At 46.2% G+C, this 18473-nt stretch overlaps 1 protein-coding gene across 1 annotated transcript in view; it reads left to right on the top strand.

Moving 5' to 3' along the window:
• The first annotated feature begins 2998 nt into the window (after nucleotides 1-2998).
• Nucleotides 2999-18473, top strand: part of RTN1 (reticulon 1) — a 92459-nt gene continuing 76984 nt past the window's right edge. The window contains exon 1 of the mRNA XM_072337352.1: nucleotides 2999-3329. Coding sequence (XP_072193453.1) covers nucleotides 3140-3329 — 190 coding nt within the window. The 5' untranslated portion in view covers nucleotides 2999-3139. The remainder of the gene's footprint in view (nucleotides 3330-18473) is intronic.

Raw genomic sequence — 18473 nt, 5'->3', positions numbered from 1 at the left:
GGTGAGCTTTAGTTGGGGAATTTGGCAGTAAGAACGTGATGACTAAAATCATGCTACTAAAGTGCAGCAAACACAGCCTTATCTTAACGTAAACAAATAAAGAAACTCCAATAAGTCTGTGCATGTAAGGTATCTAGAGCACGGTGGTGGTGTTGCTGTTCCATGAAGGTGTTGGCAATGATAAGTGCTGTGCATGTGGGTTACAGGTGAATCAGTGCTCCTAATGAGGGGTTTGGGAAGCTGCATGGCAATCACTTTGGTGGAAGTCAGTAAGGGTGTTGCTGAGTACTGCAGGAGCACAGGCAACAGTGAAACTTTGTCTATGTTGTCATCTGTTTCATTAAAAAAACCCTGAAACTGTCATCAAAGGTGCATTTTCTATCTCAGGTGATTTTAGAGAATGGGTTTTGTGATGGGCAACCCTGCCCATGGCAGGGGAATTGGATCTTTGAGGCCCTTTCCAACCCAAGGCATTCTGTGATTACCAGGAACTAACTCAAAGTAAAACTGAATTTGGTAGACTGTGCTGTGTTGCATCCTTCTGTAAGTGCTTTAACGAGGCAGTGGCTCAGGAGGAGATTTGCTGATTGCCTTTACCCTCTGGATAGCCATATTTCAGCCAAGGGGTTTGGAGCAGTTTTCTTCTTGTAGCCCAGATGGTGCTGCATGTTGTGTTAAGACATATGCTGCCCTGAAAAGTAAAGTGACCTATATAATAATCACTGATCTAGAAATAGCACATAAAGCAGACCAAGACAAGTGGGTTTGATGTTGTCACTTATCAGTAACTCATTGGACTAGGGAGCTCAAAATGAGAGAGAAATACCCATTCCATAAGTTTCCAGGGCAGGCAGAGTCTGGAGAACCCCCAGGATCCCCAGGTGAATGGGTGCAATTGGCAATGGTGTGTTGGCACAAGCTGTCCCACAAGGCACCAGTGCTATCAGGGAAGCTCTGAGACAATAAACTCAGTTTATGGCTGCTTCAGAGGTGGGGTTGGTTGGTTGGTTGTGTTGTGGTTTTTTTTTCAGGGCAATATCACAGTAACATTGTGATTTCCTTTTCTGAAGCCAAATTGAACTGATCTTAGTCTTCAGTAGCTCCACACTAGAACTATACCATGCAACCCTACCTACAGTAGCACCCTATTACTTACAACCACGCTTAGCACTCAGAGCTTGAGACCACAGAGTTTATCTGAAGTCACAGCAGTCACCTGGCTTGTGTGGTTTGGCTGATGCTCAATATGTTGCTCACACTGGCACCTCATTGCTTTGGTTCCCAGCCTCCCCAAAGGCTGAGGAGCCCATCTGTGGAGGGCGCAGGGGAGCTGGCACTGAATAGCACTGATTCAAGCAGCAGCATGACTACTCCCAGAAATAGATCCTGGACTGGAGTCAGGAGATTTAGTTTGGATACAAGGAGAAAGTTGTTTACAATAAGGGCTGGCAAAACATCAGCACAGGTTGCCCAGAGAGGTGGTGGATGCCCCGTTCCTGGGGACAGCCAAGGTCAAGCTGGACAGGGGTCTCAGCACCTGAGGAAGCTGTATGTGTCCGTGTTCGTTGCAGGGGGGGTTGGACCAGATGGCCTTTGAAGGTTCCTTCTAAGACAATTCTGATTCCTTGAGATTCTTTGAGAAGATAATACAGAAGATGGAGGCTGCTTCTAAGGCTCTTCATCTGGCAGTATGAGCTTACCCTAAATTTCCTCCCCCTTCACATGGAGAGAGTAGAAGTGACTTAAGTTTCCAAATCCAGGTGCAAGCATGGCTTCCTTAAGCTGGAGAGGATCTGAAGTGTGGCTGGGGAGGCTGGGACATGAACACAGCAGGACTGTTGCTGCAACAAGGCAAAGAGCTGGTGTAAGGTGAAGTTGTATGGCTGGAGCAACAGCTCCCTGCCTCACAGCCTGACTTTGCACATTGTAAGGGTCAGATCCTGAGAATCCCATTTACAAAATACCACCTGTTTTTTGACCTGTCAGTGCCAGAGCTCTGTGCAGTGCAGGGATGGTCTGATACCACCTGGCTGAATTACAGAATTGTTTGAGTGGGAAGGGACCATTGAAGGCCAATTGGTCCCAATCCCCTGCAATGAACAGGGACATCCACAGCTCCGTCAGGTGCTCAGAGCCCCTCTCAGTCTGAACCTGGGTGTTCCCAGAGATGAGGCACTCACTGCCTCTCTAGGCAACCTGTGCCTCACTGCCCTTACCCTCCTGTTCCTTAGATCCAACCTAAATCTCCACTCGTTTGGTCTGAGACCACCCCCCTTGTACTGTCACAACAGACTGGACTTTGTTTGCTCTGTACAATGACAGCATGGGTACTGGTTCCCAGAGCACCTGAGAAGTGGCACAGATCCTACCCCTCCTGCGTTTCTTACCAATGCTTCTCTCCTTAATTGCAGGGGTTCCCTGCACCACCTCTGCTAGCACAGCTTGCTTAGGAGAACCGGTAAGAATGAAAATACAATAAAGAAAAAAAGAAGAAGTAAGGCATGCAGACACCTGCTGTGAGTTTATTCTGACAAGTGTCATTTAGATGCAAGAAGCTGTGATCGTCTCTCCCTGACGTGCAGGCAGCACGGAGCCAACTGCACAAAGCCGAGCGGAGCGTGGCTTTTGCTGCTTGGCCGTTGGAGATCGGGGGGCAGCTGGGAGCTCGTGGGATGCGCGTGGCCGTGGGGCTGTCTTTCCCCTGGCGGTGTAAGGGAAACCAGCGCCATCCCCACAGTGGCTGCGCTGTTTGAGCGTGCTCTGCGGGACGCTGTCGCGGGAAGAGATTTAGAGGCGGGGGATGCGCTTGCCTGGAAGGGTGCGTGTTCCCCCCCGCGCGCAGTCCGTGCCTACCCTGCCGAAGCGGTTAAGTGGGGGAGAGCAGCAGCTAGGCTGGCAGATTCCTGCCCTGTGATATGCCAGCCACAGGGTGACGCAAGGGCTGGAAGGCTCCAACTGAACAAGCCATTTTCACCTGCGTAATACGCGCTAGTGGAGATACGAGCAACAGCAGCGGCGGCTCCGAGTCCCGCAGCCGGCCAGACCCAGCGCGGCCGCGCAGCAGCCAGCCCTCGGCGGCCACTTTCGGTGGCTCCCGCCGCAGCCCGAGAGCCGGAGCCAGCGGCCGCCTGGCAGCAGCATGTCAGCCCCGCCGGACCCCCAGGACCTGCTGCTGGCGGGCACCGCGGAGCGCTGGGCTGCGGCCGGGGCGGAGCAGTACGCGGCTGGGGCTGCGCTGCGGGATGGAGACGGGGCTCAGCAGCGGGAGCAGCTGGCGTTCGGCTCCGCCAGGGAGCACCCGCCCGTTGCTATGGCGACTGCATCCCCAGGTAAGAGGCGAGGGGTATCCGCTGATGCTCAACAAAGGGGCCTGGCGGCAGCAGCATCCCCTGCCTCTGTCCCCGTCCCTCCCCCTGCTCTTCGCCCAGCCCTGCTGCTTGAAAACATCGCTAGCGAGTTAGCGAGCGCATAGAAAAGAGCGAGCAATCGCGGCCTTTGCAAATTATTATCTGCTATGGTGGGGGAGGGGATGCGGGACCCAGCCAAGTTCCCCAAAGCTTTTTACGATTTGCTGGGCAAAGGCAGTCCAGTTTTCAGTCGGATCTGGCAAGGCATTCGGTTGCAGTTCAACTTGGTGGTGCTCCGTCCTCATTTGTCTTGCACCTGTACACATCCAGAGCGATAGAAGGCAAAGGGGTTACTTCACATATTCCTTACGCACCTGAAATTCCTGCGTGGCCCCGTGATGTTATTTCAGCACACAGATTTTAATGGAGTGACTGTTCTGAAGTGTTGTTATCTTTTCTGCGTGCTTTTGGAGATAGCATTGTAATCACAGACTTTTGGATTGCTGTGTTTTAGGTGTACCTAACTTAAGGTGCATTTAGTTGAGCCAGGCTGTGTGAGTTCATATATTTTTTCAATTTATTTTAGAGATGTATTTGATTTCCCTTGGTTTGGGGTTCGTTTCTTCAGTGGGTGTGCCAGCAGCAAGCGTGCATGGATTAATGAAGCTCAGAGGGCTTTAGCTTCCAGTACGTCCTGATATAAATGCCTTGGGGAAAGCGGCTCTATTTCCTTCTTGGTGATACTTGCCCACTTCCTCTCCCTCTACTGCCTGCCCGGGAACTCAGATAACAAATAACCCAGCCCTTGGGAACCTGGTGGGTCCCATATAGATTCCACTTCACTGGGAAGCAGGTGTTTCCATTATACAACCTGACAGCGTTAAACTTGTGTTGAGTAAGTTGAGGGTCAGGGCTTGGGACGGGAATTGGTCTTGTTATGCAATAGCTGCAGGAGCATTAGGAACTGCGTTTTTGGGCTGAGTCCTTCGTAATCCCCTTCAGTTAATCAGCACAAAGAGTAGCTGGCCAGAATAATCAAGAGTCAGCGTGGCTATATTATTCTGCTCGTACTCATCCGTGTGTTTTTTTCAGGATGTGATTGTGCATCTGTGCATGTGTGTTCTCTTGACATGGATGTTTCCCTGCTGCTTTTCTGTCTGCTTAATGCTACCGAGTTCAGTAGTCAAATGGGATCTAATGCCCATTGGCTTCTGTGGGAAATGTTTTGCTGTTTTGTAGCTTTGGGCAGGCAGAAAATCTACTGATGTGCTGCTCGTTCACTGATCTGAGCCGTAGGTCGTGGAACGTGACTTCTTGCTGGCAAGGGAGGCAGATGGTATTATAAGGTTGCTCGGGGCACGAGGCATGTGCATGGAGCAGAGCAGCATTGGGGTCCTGAGGTTGGGCTGCTCAATGGTGCAACGACACGAGGAAGGAGGAAGAGATCACGTGAGCTTTTGTTGCTCACTGATGGATAAAAATATGGCCATGCTGAATCTCAGCATACAGAACCAAACAGGCTGATCTCTGAAATAGCGTAAGTCCCAATAGACTGAAAACCTTTTAACATTTAATGGAAGCTTCTTCAAGCCTTGTTTGTAGATTCAGGCTTAGAGAATGCAGAATAGAAAGAATGGTAGGATAAAAGAAAAAGAAGAGAAAGGGGGAAAAAAAAAGGAAAAAGAAAGATAAAGACGAGGTGAAAGGAGAAAAGAAAAAGAGGAAAAAAATGCCTGCTTTTGGAATCATCTGCAAAGGGACTTTGCATATATTTGTTAGCGTTTGTCGAATGGTGGCAAGGTAGAGATGAAGTGAGCAATGCAGACCTTTCCTGATGTTTGCTAGCAGTCAGTCTGATTAGCAATATCTTGAGAGCAGGAATGTGTTTTACATGTTCTTCATTTTGTTTTCCCTGTTTAATAGGTATCTGGTATGTGTTTGTGCATGTGTGTGTGAAGTGTGTATGTGTGCCAGACACAGCAGCAACCCAATCAGTGGAGCCCTGTGCCTGCAGTCTCTATTTGTGGCTGCAGTGCCTACATTTCTGTTCTACATTACCTACACAGGGAGAAGCACAGCATTTCACGATTCTCTGTGTGACTAAATGTCCTCAAGTTGCTGAGTAAGAGTTCTGTCATATTGCTGAACATCTGAAACTGTGAAGTATTTCAGAAAACTCTGTAATTCTGCTGCTTAGAGTGGACTGCTGCATGTTCCTAAATGTAGCAATGAACCCATTAAGGATACCTGGCTCCATAAAGTGCTATAAACTTAGAACTCTTGCTACGTAATGGAGCACCTGGGGACAATTCAGGCAAGGAATAAGGCATCCAAACAGGAGCCAGCCTGGCCTGTTTGCTTTCCAAACAACACCCAGCACATCCTATATCTTTCTGTCCAGCTCTAATACAAGCCCTTTTTGTAAAGACCACTGTTAGGCTCTGTGAGGCAAGAGAAGGATACGGAGACTGGGAGATTCTCCCAGCATGAGAACAGATGATGGGAATTTATCCCAAGATGTTCAGAAATTTTCTTACACAACCTAAACATTTGCAAACTTTCCCCGACCTGGGCTTTTGTTTTAAGTTTGAAAACCAGCCAGGGATTGTTGAAAGGTTCGGGAATATTTTCAAGCTGGCCTCGGGCCCAGCCTTGAGCCAAGCTGGCTTTGTGTCAAAACCTTGTGAGTGGTTTCTGAATGATGAAAAGCAATGGGTTTCACTGCGTGTTCTCTGGATCAACCAAAATCTGCAGTGATTGGAATTACTGAAGAATATTTCCCACAAAGAGCGGAAAGCTCAGAGATTTCTCAAGCAAAGTTGGGGTGATAAGGAGCCGCAGATCCCACAGCTGCTCCTCCTCCAGCAGTAAGGATCGACTCCAGTAGATTCTGGGCATGGGCAAAGCAGAGCTCCTGCTTTTACACTTGGCCTCTAGATTTTGCTGAGAATATTTCACTCCTTCAAATTGCTCCTTCCTGAAGATGAATTTGGTTTAGGGTGAGAGGAGCTGGCAGGCAGCTCTTGCAAGGCCTGGGGAGCTGTTTTGTGTTGATGAAGAAGAGCCCCATATCACCCAACACACCATCTGGTCACAGATTCTGTTATTTATTTTTATACATCAACAGTGATTAAAATTCCTTGAAAAGCATTATTTCCAAAAATGTGACACAAGCTGCCAGGCATCTCCCAGAATAAATAAATAAGTAAACGTGGTTTCCTTCAGAGAGATGGATAAAGGTAAGAAGGGACTCTACCGCCATGGTGCAGGTACAGGGCAGTGGTGGAGTCTCTGTCCCTGCAGGTATCCAAGGACTGTGGAGATGTGGCACTGAGGGACATGGGCAGTGAGCATGGTGAGGGTGGGTTGACAGTTGGATTTTGGTGATCTTAGAGGCCTTTTCCAACCTTAATGATTCTATGACTGTGTGAGTCTTTGAGTTTATCCATGGGATGATTTCCAGGCTGTGGTGGCAGTCACTTTATCCATGTAGCTGAGGTTAGGAGCCGCCAGTGGACCTTGCTTGCTGTTACTCACACAGGGATGCTCTTTGCCTTCAGCCTGGCACAGTGGTCAGGACTTTCCTGGCCATCCTGTCCCATTCCTCCTGCTTAGAGAAGCCACAGATGGGGTGTGAGCATGAGATCTGCACTTTTGTGGTTAGGCAGTGTTGCTGTTGGGGTATGTCAGATGACAACCAAATGCTGAGCAGGTTGCTTTTGCTAGCTTCTTTGCTTTCCTGGCCTCCCAAGTATTGCCCTCCAAGATCTGCCCTGTCAGACATCCAAGGAAACGTACCATACAAGGCTGTGTGCACTGTACAGCCTGAGATCCCTGAGAACCCATTGTTTTTTAAAGTTGTTGTAGAAAGAGTTTTCATAGGGTGGATTCACTGACCTAAGCATTTGCTGCAGGGGAGCCTGAGGAGTTGTTCACAAATCTGTCCCCAACTGCCAGGCAGTCTTGCTGTGATTTAGCCAGCTGAAGACAGTTTTAATCTCACTGAGGAAGGATATATATCCATGACAATTTTATCTTTGAAATTTTAGTCCTTCTTGTTTCAGATCATTGAATTTCTTGTTTTTTTTTACTCTCCTCCCTGGACTGAAACGATGCTGGACTGAGAGTGATGGAGATCGTTTGGTGGAAGTCTCTGTGTGGCCCCTGGTGTTGTGTGAGTGGAAGTAATACCTTGCAGAGAGACAGAAACACTGTGGGTTTCTTCTTGGCTCTTCCTGTCATTCTCATAAAGTTTGACAGGGTGGCCATTTCGTCACAGCTCACAGTCAGTCATCTAGAAGAAATCCTTATTGAAATACCACCTTGGTGAAGCAGGAGTGAGAGATCCTCTTGGGCTCTCTAGCACAAGCTCTGCATCTGGGTCTGAAAAGTGCAATTGGAGGAGCATAAGATCTCCAGGCTTGAAATCCCTACAGGGATGTAGGTGACTCAATCCCTGTTTGACTTCAGAGCTGCAAATGTGTTGAGGAAGAGGATGAGGCAGATGAAAGAGAGATGTAAAACCAGAGAGGGTGACTCACCTGCTTCTTTTATTCTTTTTCGCTGGGTAATGAAACGTTTTATTTATAGGCAAGGACAGAGGAGGAGAGGCTGGGGAGGAGAAGAGCAGCAACGGGGAGGCTGTGGATGTTCCAGTTGAATTTTGTATGTTGTGCCTTCCCTGGGCTGCATGGCACAGGGTCTCAATGGTATAATGCTCCTTGAACTCTGGCAGCTTGGGGCCCTTGGGAACGTGTTCCATGCCATCACCCTGTGGTGCAGAACCTTTTCCTAACACTTGGCCTGACCCTTCCGTGATGCAGTTCCATGCCATCCCTTTGGGTTATGCTGCCTTTGGCTCAGCACTCTTCAAAAAGTTAGGCAGATCCCACAGATCTGCCCATCTTTTCCTCACAGCGTGTCCCATGGAGGGTCACTGGCCCAAGATGTGGACAGGACTGACCCCATGATGCTCAGGAGTAGTGTGTGGCTCTGCATCAGGCCCAGAGACCAAATAACTTTGTGCACACGTGTTTTACCTCACCGTTGCCGAAATAGCTAAGGAGTTGTGGTTTCACATCATTAACTGGGAATGGAGTTTTTAAAATTGATGTCATAAGAGTTTGCCTCACTTTCCCTTCTGAGCAGTCATACCTCCAAAATGAGCCAAGAATGCAGAGAGCCTTTTCCTTCTTAATATGGCATTTATATCCTTCTCTCTGTTTTTCATATTCTGTTCTTACTGTCAGATTGGGGCTGCTTGCAGATTTCTGGGGTTTCTTTGTTTTTAGCCTGTCTTAGCAAACTGCAGCTTCAAGCAATGAAGCATTATTTATAATTAGTTTTCCAATTTAAGGGGGGGGTAACGTGCTGCAGCAGACTGTGCATGATTCAGCACCGAGGAACAGAATCTGCGTTCAGTATTCATGGTTCTGAAGTCACATCTGCTTTTTGGTCAGTGCTCTCAGAAAATGCACATCTCCAGCAGTGAGAAAATTCATGGCATTCACCTGCAAAAGCAAACTTGAAATAGTAATAATTGCACATCTCAGTCCTTGTTTCAGTAAAGTACTTAAAACCCTTATAAGATAAGGTAGCTGGTTCTTCAGAGACTATTTTGACACCCCTGCCACTAACAGCTACAGCTTTGCCACCATCTCCTTCTTACAGTAGTGACTCTGTGACTCTTAAGGTTCCACGATCCTATTCTATGAATCCCAGCCTGGACGTGTTGCCACAGCAAGGAGTTCCCCTGGGTACTGCTTAGGATGGAGCCCAGGAGGCTGCACACTGAAGGGCGCTTTGTATGCTGGGGGGTGTCTGAAGGTCTGCTGAGCTATGCCAGCTGCAGGCTTTGCTGTGCCACTCAGGACATGAGTTACATTCGGTTTTTCAGCAGTGCTGAATTTATGAACTGCATCTGATTTATTGTTAGGAGCTTTGAAGTGCTTGTTAATCACAGCCAGTAAAAAACAAATGTAAGGGACAGCCTTGTCAGGCAGGGAGCCTTCCCAGTGCCAGCTGCTGGGAATCTTGTGTTTCTTTCTCTTGACCCATAGGGATTTTTTCCATGCAAATGTGGGTCGATGTCTTAGTGACACATGCAGGTACCATTCTTGCAGAGGGGCTGTGGGCAGCTTGATCTGTTGGAGTTCACACTGATATTCTTCTGTTGTGCCCTGACCTCTTGCATGCTGCTCCTGAATGGGGTACCATTAAAGGAATCAATGGAGGAAAACACTGCAATCATGCCTTGCAATCAGCAATGGACTTTGACCATTTGCAGGTTTTTATCCTGCCTCCCAGCTTGGAGGTAGCAGGGCTGAAGGAAGGAGTATGTGTGAACCAGCAGAGACAGCATTGTGCATATTAGGGAGGTGGGGAGACCTTCACCCCACATACATCCTGGCATGCACATAGCCTGCACAGCAGTTCAGCTTGGCAATGCTATTATAAAAGCCATCTGCATCTTGGGCTGCATGAAAAGGATCATGGCCAGCAGGGCAAAGAGGGGATCCTGCCCCTCTGTGCTGTGAGATCTACCTTGGAATACTACATCCAGATGGGGAGTCCTCAGTGCAGGAGAGGCATGGACCTGTTGGAGTGTGTCCAGAGGAGGGCCACAAAAATGATCCCAGGGATGGAACACCTCCCTGTGAGGACAGGCTGAGAGAGCTGGGGCTGTGCAGCCTCGAGAAGGGAAGGCTCCAGGGAGAGCTGGGAGCAGCACCCTGAAGGGGCTTTAAGGAAGAAGGGGACAGACTCTTTAGGAGGGTCTGCTGTGATAGGGCATGGGTAAGTGGTTTCAAACTAAAAGAGAGGAGATTTAGGTTGGGTATAAAGAAGGTGTTTTTTACAACAAGGGTTAACTGCGCCATCGCTGGGATGGGAAATGAAAACCCAAGGCATGCAGATGTAGGGAGCACAACACCTCGTATCAGCTCCCCTCTGCTTAGCAGCACCCTTTGTGTGGCATGGGAGGGTTTGGTGAGGCCTTATGGGTATTGTCTCTTATCTCACTACTTATGTGTGAGGGGAGGACTGAGTTTCCATAAGCCTTAATTACATCTTTCCTTTCATGTCCTTAATGCAGAGGCTAAAGAGATGCACTTTGTACTCGTGTAGGAAAAGCTTTGAGTATCACAGTATCTTCATTCCTATAGACTTCAGCAATGAGGTGTAGCACAATGCGCTGGGAACGCAGTGTGCACATTGGCTGAACCTCTCTGTGCAGGTGTAGCTGTGGGATGCACACTGTAACCAGACATACCGCAGACTTACAGCAATACAAGGAACATGTGTTCTCCAGCCCTTTGACAAAAGTTACAGAAATGTAGATCCCAATTTTGCTCATCATGTTTTCCTCTAATAGTCGATTTCTCGGGTCATCCATGTTATGCCGACACAAATAATCCGTGATTCTCAGACAGGGATTAATTTGCAGGAGGGATGTTTTGCCTTCAGGAAAAGCTCCAAGGAGATGTGTGAGAGCTGGGAGAAGTCCCAGAGGAGTCAATCTTTTCTGAACATGTTGTTTGTGAAAGAAACAGGATATGGAGCCTCCATGCAGTAGCTCTGTTTATCATTTTCACTCATCAGAAGCCATTGTGTCAAAATGGCTGGCAAATGGAATCTCAGTAAAACGGATGAGATAGGATTTTTACATCATTAAACAGCGTTGAGTGGATCTTCAGGAGGTGGCAGCTGATCCTCTACTTAGAAAGTTTTATGTGCATTCAGTGTGGGTACGTAGCGTGCAGCACTGAGAAGTCAAACGAGCATCTTGTTTGCGTGCACAAATGTGGGGCCATTGCCTGAACACTGGGTAATTTTTACCTGGATGAATGAGAATGAAACGTACAACAGCCTCTGCTGATGCCAGGAAAAAGGGAGTGAAATTCCTGAAAGTTATTTTTTTTTTTATAACCCACCATCCAGCAAAAGATCATCCTGCGAGGGATGCGTGGATCAAAATGATGATAAATACAAATGAGTCAAGTCTTAGAAATCAAATGCATTCGTTTGCAAATTCAACCCCAGTCAACTGTTTGTGTTTGACACGATATGGCTACCAACAGGGCTCGGAAATGTATCTTGCTTTTGTTTGGTTTTATAGCAGGGTGGTTCCTCCAAATAAACCTATATTATATTTTAAATGGACTAATTCTGCCCTGAAGAATTCTCTGCTCTACTTCAGAATTGCTGAGTTATGCGCTTTTTTCTTTTCCTACCTTAGAAATTAACATTATGGGTTACAGAGGATGTTCTGATTAGCTGTCACTGTCAGAGCCACTTGCTGTTTTGGGATCTTTTATTCTTCGATGTCTCTCCGACATTGGCCTCTGTAATTCATTTACTGTGTTGTAGAAGTTCAGGTCGGAGCTAAGGAGACAGGCGCGGGGATTTACGCTGTGTGAAATGTGTGCAATCTGCTTTTTACTTTGAGCTTGCTAAGCAGACCATGCATAATCCCTGGAATATTTAGTAGATCTGCCAGGCCGTGAAGATGGCATTTGTAATATCCAACTAGTTACATGCACTGTAACATGGTTGTCCATTTCTGTGCATCCATACCATTCAAAAATGGCCTGAGGATGGAAGGCTGAATTACACGTGCAAGCAAAATTCTTCCCAGTTGGAGATTTTGGAGTTTGGACTTCTTCCTGTTATACCATTCTTCTAACCTACTTCATAGCATTTAGCATACTGCATTTTGTGCAGGTGAATCGTAGTGTGCAAGGCACTTATGCATTTCTGCTGTGCAAGTACATGGTCAGCTCATATTTGATAACCTACCAGCAAACAGGGGTGTTTTCCTGGAAGCTTGGGATCCTAGCATCGTTTTCCAAGTGAGAATAATGCACCCACTGTTAATAAATCAAGCTGGGTCTGAGGATGCCTCACCACTTTCACTGCCTCCTTGATGAGCGTTATCCTCAGAGGTATAAATTAAAGAGGAAACTATATAATCTGGGAATCTTTCCAACATCGTCTTTGAAAATCTGAGCTGTGCTTTGCTGAGATGTCTTTGGTGGAGGAACGCTAATGGCAGCGCTGGAGATGTGTGCTGATTGCACCCAGAAGAGCAGGAAAATGCACAGAATAGCTTCCTTTCTTTTCCCTTTGTCATCAGGGTAATTTCTAATGCTGTCTGCACAGGATGAATCTCGGGCTGTTTCTACACAGTGCTGATCCCAGAAATATGGCTTTAGTCGCTCCTTCTCTACTGTTCGTTCCATTATTCTGACATCCGCATAAAATATGTTACATTTTTTTCCATCTCAGCCTCCAGATAATTGCCTGCAGTTGCCAGCACTGAGTGCCCGCAGTCCCTCTGCTCTATTGGTCAGAGCCCGAGCTTCAGCAAGAAGGATTTGGGGGATTTCTTCCAACTTTTCTGTGATCATCCATGACCAGTTCCCACGAGGCGTCAGCACAGCCAGGCAGTGCTCACAGTGCTTCCATCGCCACCAAGGGAAGGGAAAAGAAACATGCTGCAGAATGTGCTGATGGGCAAAAAAAATCTTCACAGGGAGGGTGTGATTCTAGCAGAGTTCCAGCTGTTCTGGATGGGTTGCAAAGGGATTTTGCAGCATATCAGCAGCATTTTGGAAATGGAAATGACGCATCTTCCAGTACTTATTCAGGAGTTGGTTTTCAGCTTACCCTCACTGTAACCCGCTTGGGTCTGTAGTATTTACTGAAACTAAGAGTTTAGCACTGTAGCACTTGGAGCTCTGCTTCAGAATGTCTGTGTTTCTGTTTGCTTTCTCTCTGCCAGCTCTCTGCCAACATCATCCTTTGCTTTCCAGGAGACGGTGAAAGCACAGACAGGCAAAAGACTGAGCTAGTGTTCCCCATCCTGGGGAGGTGTGAAGAGGTGAATAGCTTTACTGCTGATTTGCGGGTGGGGAAACTGGTGCACGGTGGAGAGAATGGTCTTACAGATAGATCCCAGCAGCTCCACCTGAAGTAGCTGTGGGTCTGCTGAGCCCCAGGCAGTGCCAGGCTGCTCCACGAGGGTTCTGCTTCACCATCAGTGACTCGGTTTGTGGGGCCTCTCAGGTTGAGTCTCCAAAAAGTCATTCCTGTCTCCTAAAAAATGTAGGGCAGCTATTTTTACTTAGTTGCACAAAGGTTGTTGGTTTTTTCTTTCCTGCCTTTTAAATTCATGTTAAGGTTTCTTATGCTTTGCAAAGGCATTCATCCTTCCCGCTGAACAGCACAGAGGGAATCCTGTAAGTGCCATGCATTATTTGCTACCTATACCGACGCTGCTAAATTAGCTGAAGCAACGTGTTTCAGCTGTTCCAGACATTTTTCCTCTGGAGCTTTCTTTTCCACAGAAAGGTTTGCTGTTTCCCCTTCATTTGAGATGAAAAGAAAATTGAAAATAATATGAAATTTTCCCACAGGACAGAATTTGTTTTTCAGTAACTCCACATCCAGATAATGTCAGGAAAAAACACAAACAAGCACAGTCAGTGTGTTTGATTTCAGCCCTGAATTTATGACTTATTCTTTGCCATCACTGTCTGAAAAGCAGCAGCACTGACACACTTTACTCTCAGCTTGAAAATGCCAGTTAAATCTGAGAGCAAATGCTGTACCAACTAGGATTTATTAGGACCTGTTTAATGCTCTTAACAGGAGTGTGCCTTTGGTTGTCTCTTGCTGGAGACAGAGAAGTCGCCTTCTGGCCCAGCCCATCTAATGGCTGCTGAACTATAATCATGTAATCATAGAATCATTAAAGTCAGAAAAGACCTCTGAGATCACCAAGTCCAACCCCAAATCACCCTCTCCATTCCCACTTAGCCGTGTCCATCAGAGCTACATCTCCACGGTTCTTGAACACCTCCAGGGATGGTGACCCCACCACCATGCAGGTTCTTCTCTCTTTATGCCAGATGTCTTTGCCACCATATGGTGCAGAAGATACGATGCCATCAGCATTCGCCAGCCCAGCAGCTGCCCAGCGTCCTCAGATTCAAAGTGCTTCCTCCCTTACTTGCTTACAAGTGTGAACTTGCATGCTGGTGCCAAGCAATGGAAGGAAAGTCAGTGCCATCAGGTTCCTTTCCCGACCTACCATGTGGTGTTGCAAAGACAAATGCTTCCTCAGCTTTGCTGCGCTGTATGTTTTAATCAGTGGTCTTAGGAAAAAAAAACAAACACACAAAACCAAAACCACAACAAACTGCTGCAGAAATTTTCACCTAATTCCAGCCCCATTTTCCATCAGTGGTTTGAGGTCTCTCTGCTGTACTACATACGGTTTATGAGAAGATGTTTTAGATGTTGGTTTATGACCCCATCCAGCAGAAAGTTAAGAAGGAAAGGGATGTTTGCTCCTGGCACTTGGGGTGAACAGCCAGAAGGAACAAGCAGTGCTGAAAGTCAGTGTGAGCATAAGGACAGAATTGTATAAATTGACCAGGAGGTTTGGAGGGAGGAGAGGACATTAGAACGGAGAGAAAAAGAAATGGCAAGAGGAAGAAATCCAAACTGCTTTCAAACTTGAGGTTTGTGGAGGAAATTAGGTAATGTGATGCTTGCATCAGTGAGGAGTAAAGCTTAGAAACTCAGCAGGTGCCTTCTGCTCTACTTCTCCCTCATTCACGAGCTCTGGAGACTTTCCTGGCCACCCCCACCCTAATACACACCCCATTGTTTGCTTGGACCTATTAGCATAATTTCCCTTAAAAAAAATAACCATAAACTTTTGAATTAATTTTACTTTTCCTGTTATTTCCTTTACTCAACTGGAAAGGCATTGAGTCCCTATTATTTAACAGGGATTTAATGAGAAGTTTGTACAGCCTTTGGCCATGGAAGTCCCACCCAGACAAGTGCTGTGTTGCAGCAGGACCTGGTCTCACCAAATGCTTGGAAACTGGCTGGCTTCTCCCCACAACTACAGCTTGCACTGGAAAACTACAAAAAGACCACGAAGACTTGGTGTGGTCTTTGCTAGTTGTATAAGGGGGCTGAATAAATATGAAGAAGTTAGGCAGGCACAATGTCATGTTGACACATAGGGCTTCACAGTAGGATAAACACAGAACAGGAAGCCACAGATATCAGAAGGACTGAGGGTGCTGAGGGTCACAGGTGTTGTAGGAAGTGATGCCTGGGCCAATAGTGGATCTTGGTAGTGTCATTCAGGTGCACACCAGCCACGAAAATGGGAACTGCTGATGTTTCTGTATTTTGGTGCCTTTTGATGCTTTTTCTTTTTTGCTGTAAACGTAGTTTTTAGCCCTGCTTTCCTCGGGGAGTGAAGCGACTCCTGCAGACAAATGTAGCAATCAGTGTTTTAGGTTGGATAAGCTGAGCAATTTTTGGCTTGAAATAGTGGTAACAGAGATTTTTAATAAATGTAAGCTTGGTGGGGAGAAACTGTAGAGAGTGAAGCATGCAGCGATAGCTGGAAATTAGCAGCGTAGTGCCTGCATCCAAGGCAGCAAGAATGGGAAAAAGATACAGCACATTAATTTGATCTGATTAGTATTGTTAAATACATGAAGGTAGATGGAAAATGTAAAGGATGAATCACTGATTTGTAAATGAGGACTGTGTGTCAAGCCTGATGGCTTAGTTCAATAAGATGCCCATTGTTCTATGATGGGATTACAGTGAAATGTAGAACCCTGTGCTATGCAGGAATCTGCTGGCCGAGGTGGAGTTGGGCAGTGCAGTCATGGCACACTGGTTGTTATCTACAGAACAGAGAGCTTGATTGGAAGGAAAATGCCCAGGAAGCATAAGAGCTGCTGGTGGGGCTCTTTGGTTAGTCCTGGGATACGACTTATTGAACTGCTTTTTAGAATGCTTGGCACCAAAAGCCAGAGCAGCCCATGGGAATATGCTTGGAGTCGGGGTGAGAGGCGGATGGAGCATCTGATGAAGGAGATGGCAGAACTGGGCAGTTGTGAGTGATAGAAAGTCACTCTCAACGCTCTACAAGTATGAAAGGAGCTGTCCTGTCATGTGCTGGAGCCACCGCTGCCCTCTGAAGAAATGGTGAATACAAGAACAGTGGCAGCAGAGAAAAAAAATAACAAAGTGTGAAATATTGGACTGTTAGTTTCAGTGTTTTCCAAAATAAACCCCAACATTTGCTTGGAAAGGATGTTAATTTGACAAAAACAGAAACAAAGTTCAGTTTTACTGAAAATGACTTTTCCCAGCCACTTCCTTAAAGGAAAGTTACCCAGACCCTTCGAAGGATGAGGAAACAGTCAATGAAAGCAGTTATGAGAAATGTGGCACCTCTTCCCAGCGGTGTTAATACCTGTAAGGAAGCAGCATCTCCTCAGAGCGACTTGCTCACCAAATCTGGAAGTGTGTGGTTCCATTTCTATTTGGGCTCTGTGGCCTGATGATGAATATTTGAAAAGTGAGCTGTACCGTGTAATTGGAGCCTCTTACATGAGCCACATGATTATTTAATGAGGATCCTTGATTGGAAGAATGAGCAAACACATCTTTTATACATGATTGTGCCAATTTTGGTCCTTATTTTCTCTTGATGCTGATACATACATGTTTTTCATCGGCCTCGGCAGACCTTTCTTTGCTAAAAAGAAGGAAAATGAGGAGTGGATTTAAGTAGTATAAAGTCAAACGTGGATAATATCCACTGATTAATGCTTGTATAATCCTCTCTGTACCAAAATTTGGAAGATAACACTAAAATTCACTTTTGAGTCAAAACTGAGTGGCTGCTTTGTACATGTCCAGTTGTGGAGGTGCTGTTAATTGAAGTCAGCTTCTGGAAAGACCAATTACTTTCCTAGGCCTGCTGTAGGCTACAGGTCGGGGGTTTGTGTTCCTTGCATGTTTAGGCTTCTCCTGGATGTTAGTGTGGCCATAATTTTCTCAGTGCAAGAGTGGATGTTGTGGCTGTGATACAGCCACTCCAGCATCACATCTCTGCCAGCCTCTGGGTCTTTTTCTGTATGCAGCTTTAATGTGAGACAGCAAGGTCCACCAAACATCAGCATGTAAGGAGACTAATAGTTCTGCCATTTGTGGTACAGTGCTTGTTATGAGTTGCTCACTGAAACATTTTTCATTAAATTTGGGGGGGGAAAAAAAAGCCTCTTTTCCTGAAGAACTAATTAAAGAATTTGGTTACAACAAAGTGCATAAGAGCTTTCTCTGAAGGATGTTTTCAATTAATTTTAAGCTACACTTTATGAATACAGGACATGACATATGTCATCTTCCTCTTGTTCAGCAGTGAAGGTTGCTGCTGATGTAAAACACAGTCAGCAAGCAGTCAGATTGAGAAATAATCCCTATTTTTCACACCACAAAGGCCACTACAGCTGCAGCAATCCAAGGTACCCCATCTACTCGATCCCTGCCATTGAAGAGTTTTTCTAATGTGGTTCAAATGTGAGAGTTTATAATCTGCTTTGTCTGATTGGGTAATGACTCCACCGGTATAACACACTTGTCTTCTGTCCTGGCAGGGATTCCACCAATCGTTGGTGATTATTTTCCAGTTTAAATACATTTTGTACACTCATCTTGGTGGCAAGATAGTATTTCCAATAATATTTCCAGAATCCCCCAGCCTTTGTGTTTATTTAAATTATTAACAAGCTTTCAAATGCTTTTGCCAAACCAGCATCAACCCCTTGAGCCACAAGCATCATGAAAGGCAAATTCTTTCATGATACACAATACTCTTGAAAACACAATGCTGTGTTCACTCACTGACCTATTAAGTAAGAAAAAAAAGGAAAGAAATAATGGGCATGGAAGCTCATCTGAAGCTGAACATTGATGTGAGAGAAAGGATTGTGGCAGCCCGTTGAGCATACAAATAGCAGACATTTGGTGGGTAAAAAAAAAGAGAATATTTAGGAGAACATCTGGAAGGAGTGGTGCCAGATGGCTTTTGGCTCTTTGATAGGACTAGTATTTTTTTTTGGTGGAGTATGAAGACCCAATTTTCATGTTTGCCAATATTTACAGATCTCAGTCTCGATGTGAGGAGGAAAATAAGGTCTCAAATAGCAATCTGCGTGCTTAAAATAAGCCTGATACTTGGCGTTTTGCTGACTCAACCCAAATAGCCTGAGATGCTGAAGTGCTGGGAACACTCAACTC

The sequence above is a fragment of the Excalfactoria chinensis genome, chromosome 5 (genome assembly GCF_039878825.1).
Source record: "Excalfactoria chinensis isolate bCotChi1 chromosome 5, bCotChi1.hap2, whole genome shotgun sequence".
Taxonomy (NCBI): Eukaryota; Metazoa; Chordata; class Aves; order Galliformes; family Phasianidae; genus Excalfactoria; species Excalfactoria chinensis.
This window is presented reverse-complemented; position numbering and strand designations above follow the sequence as displayed.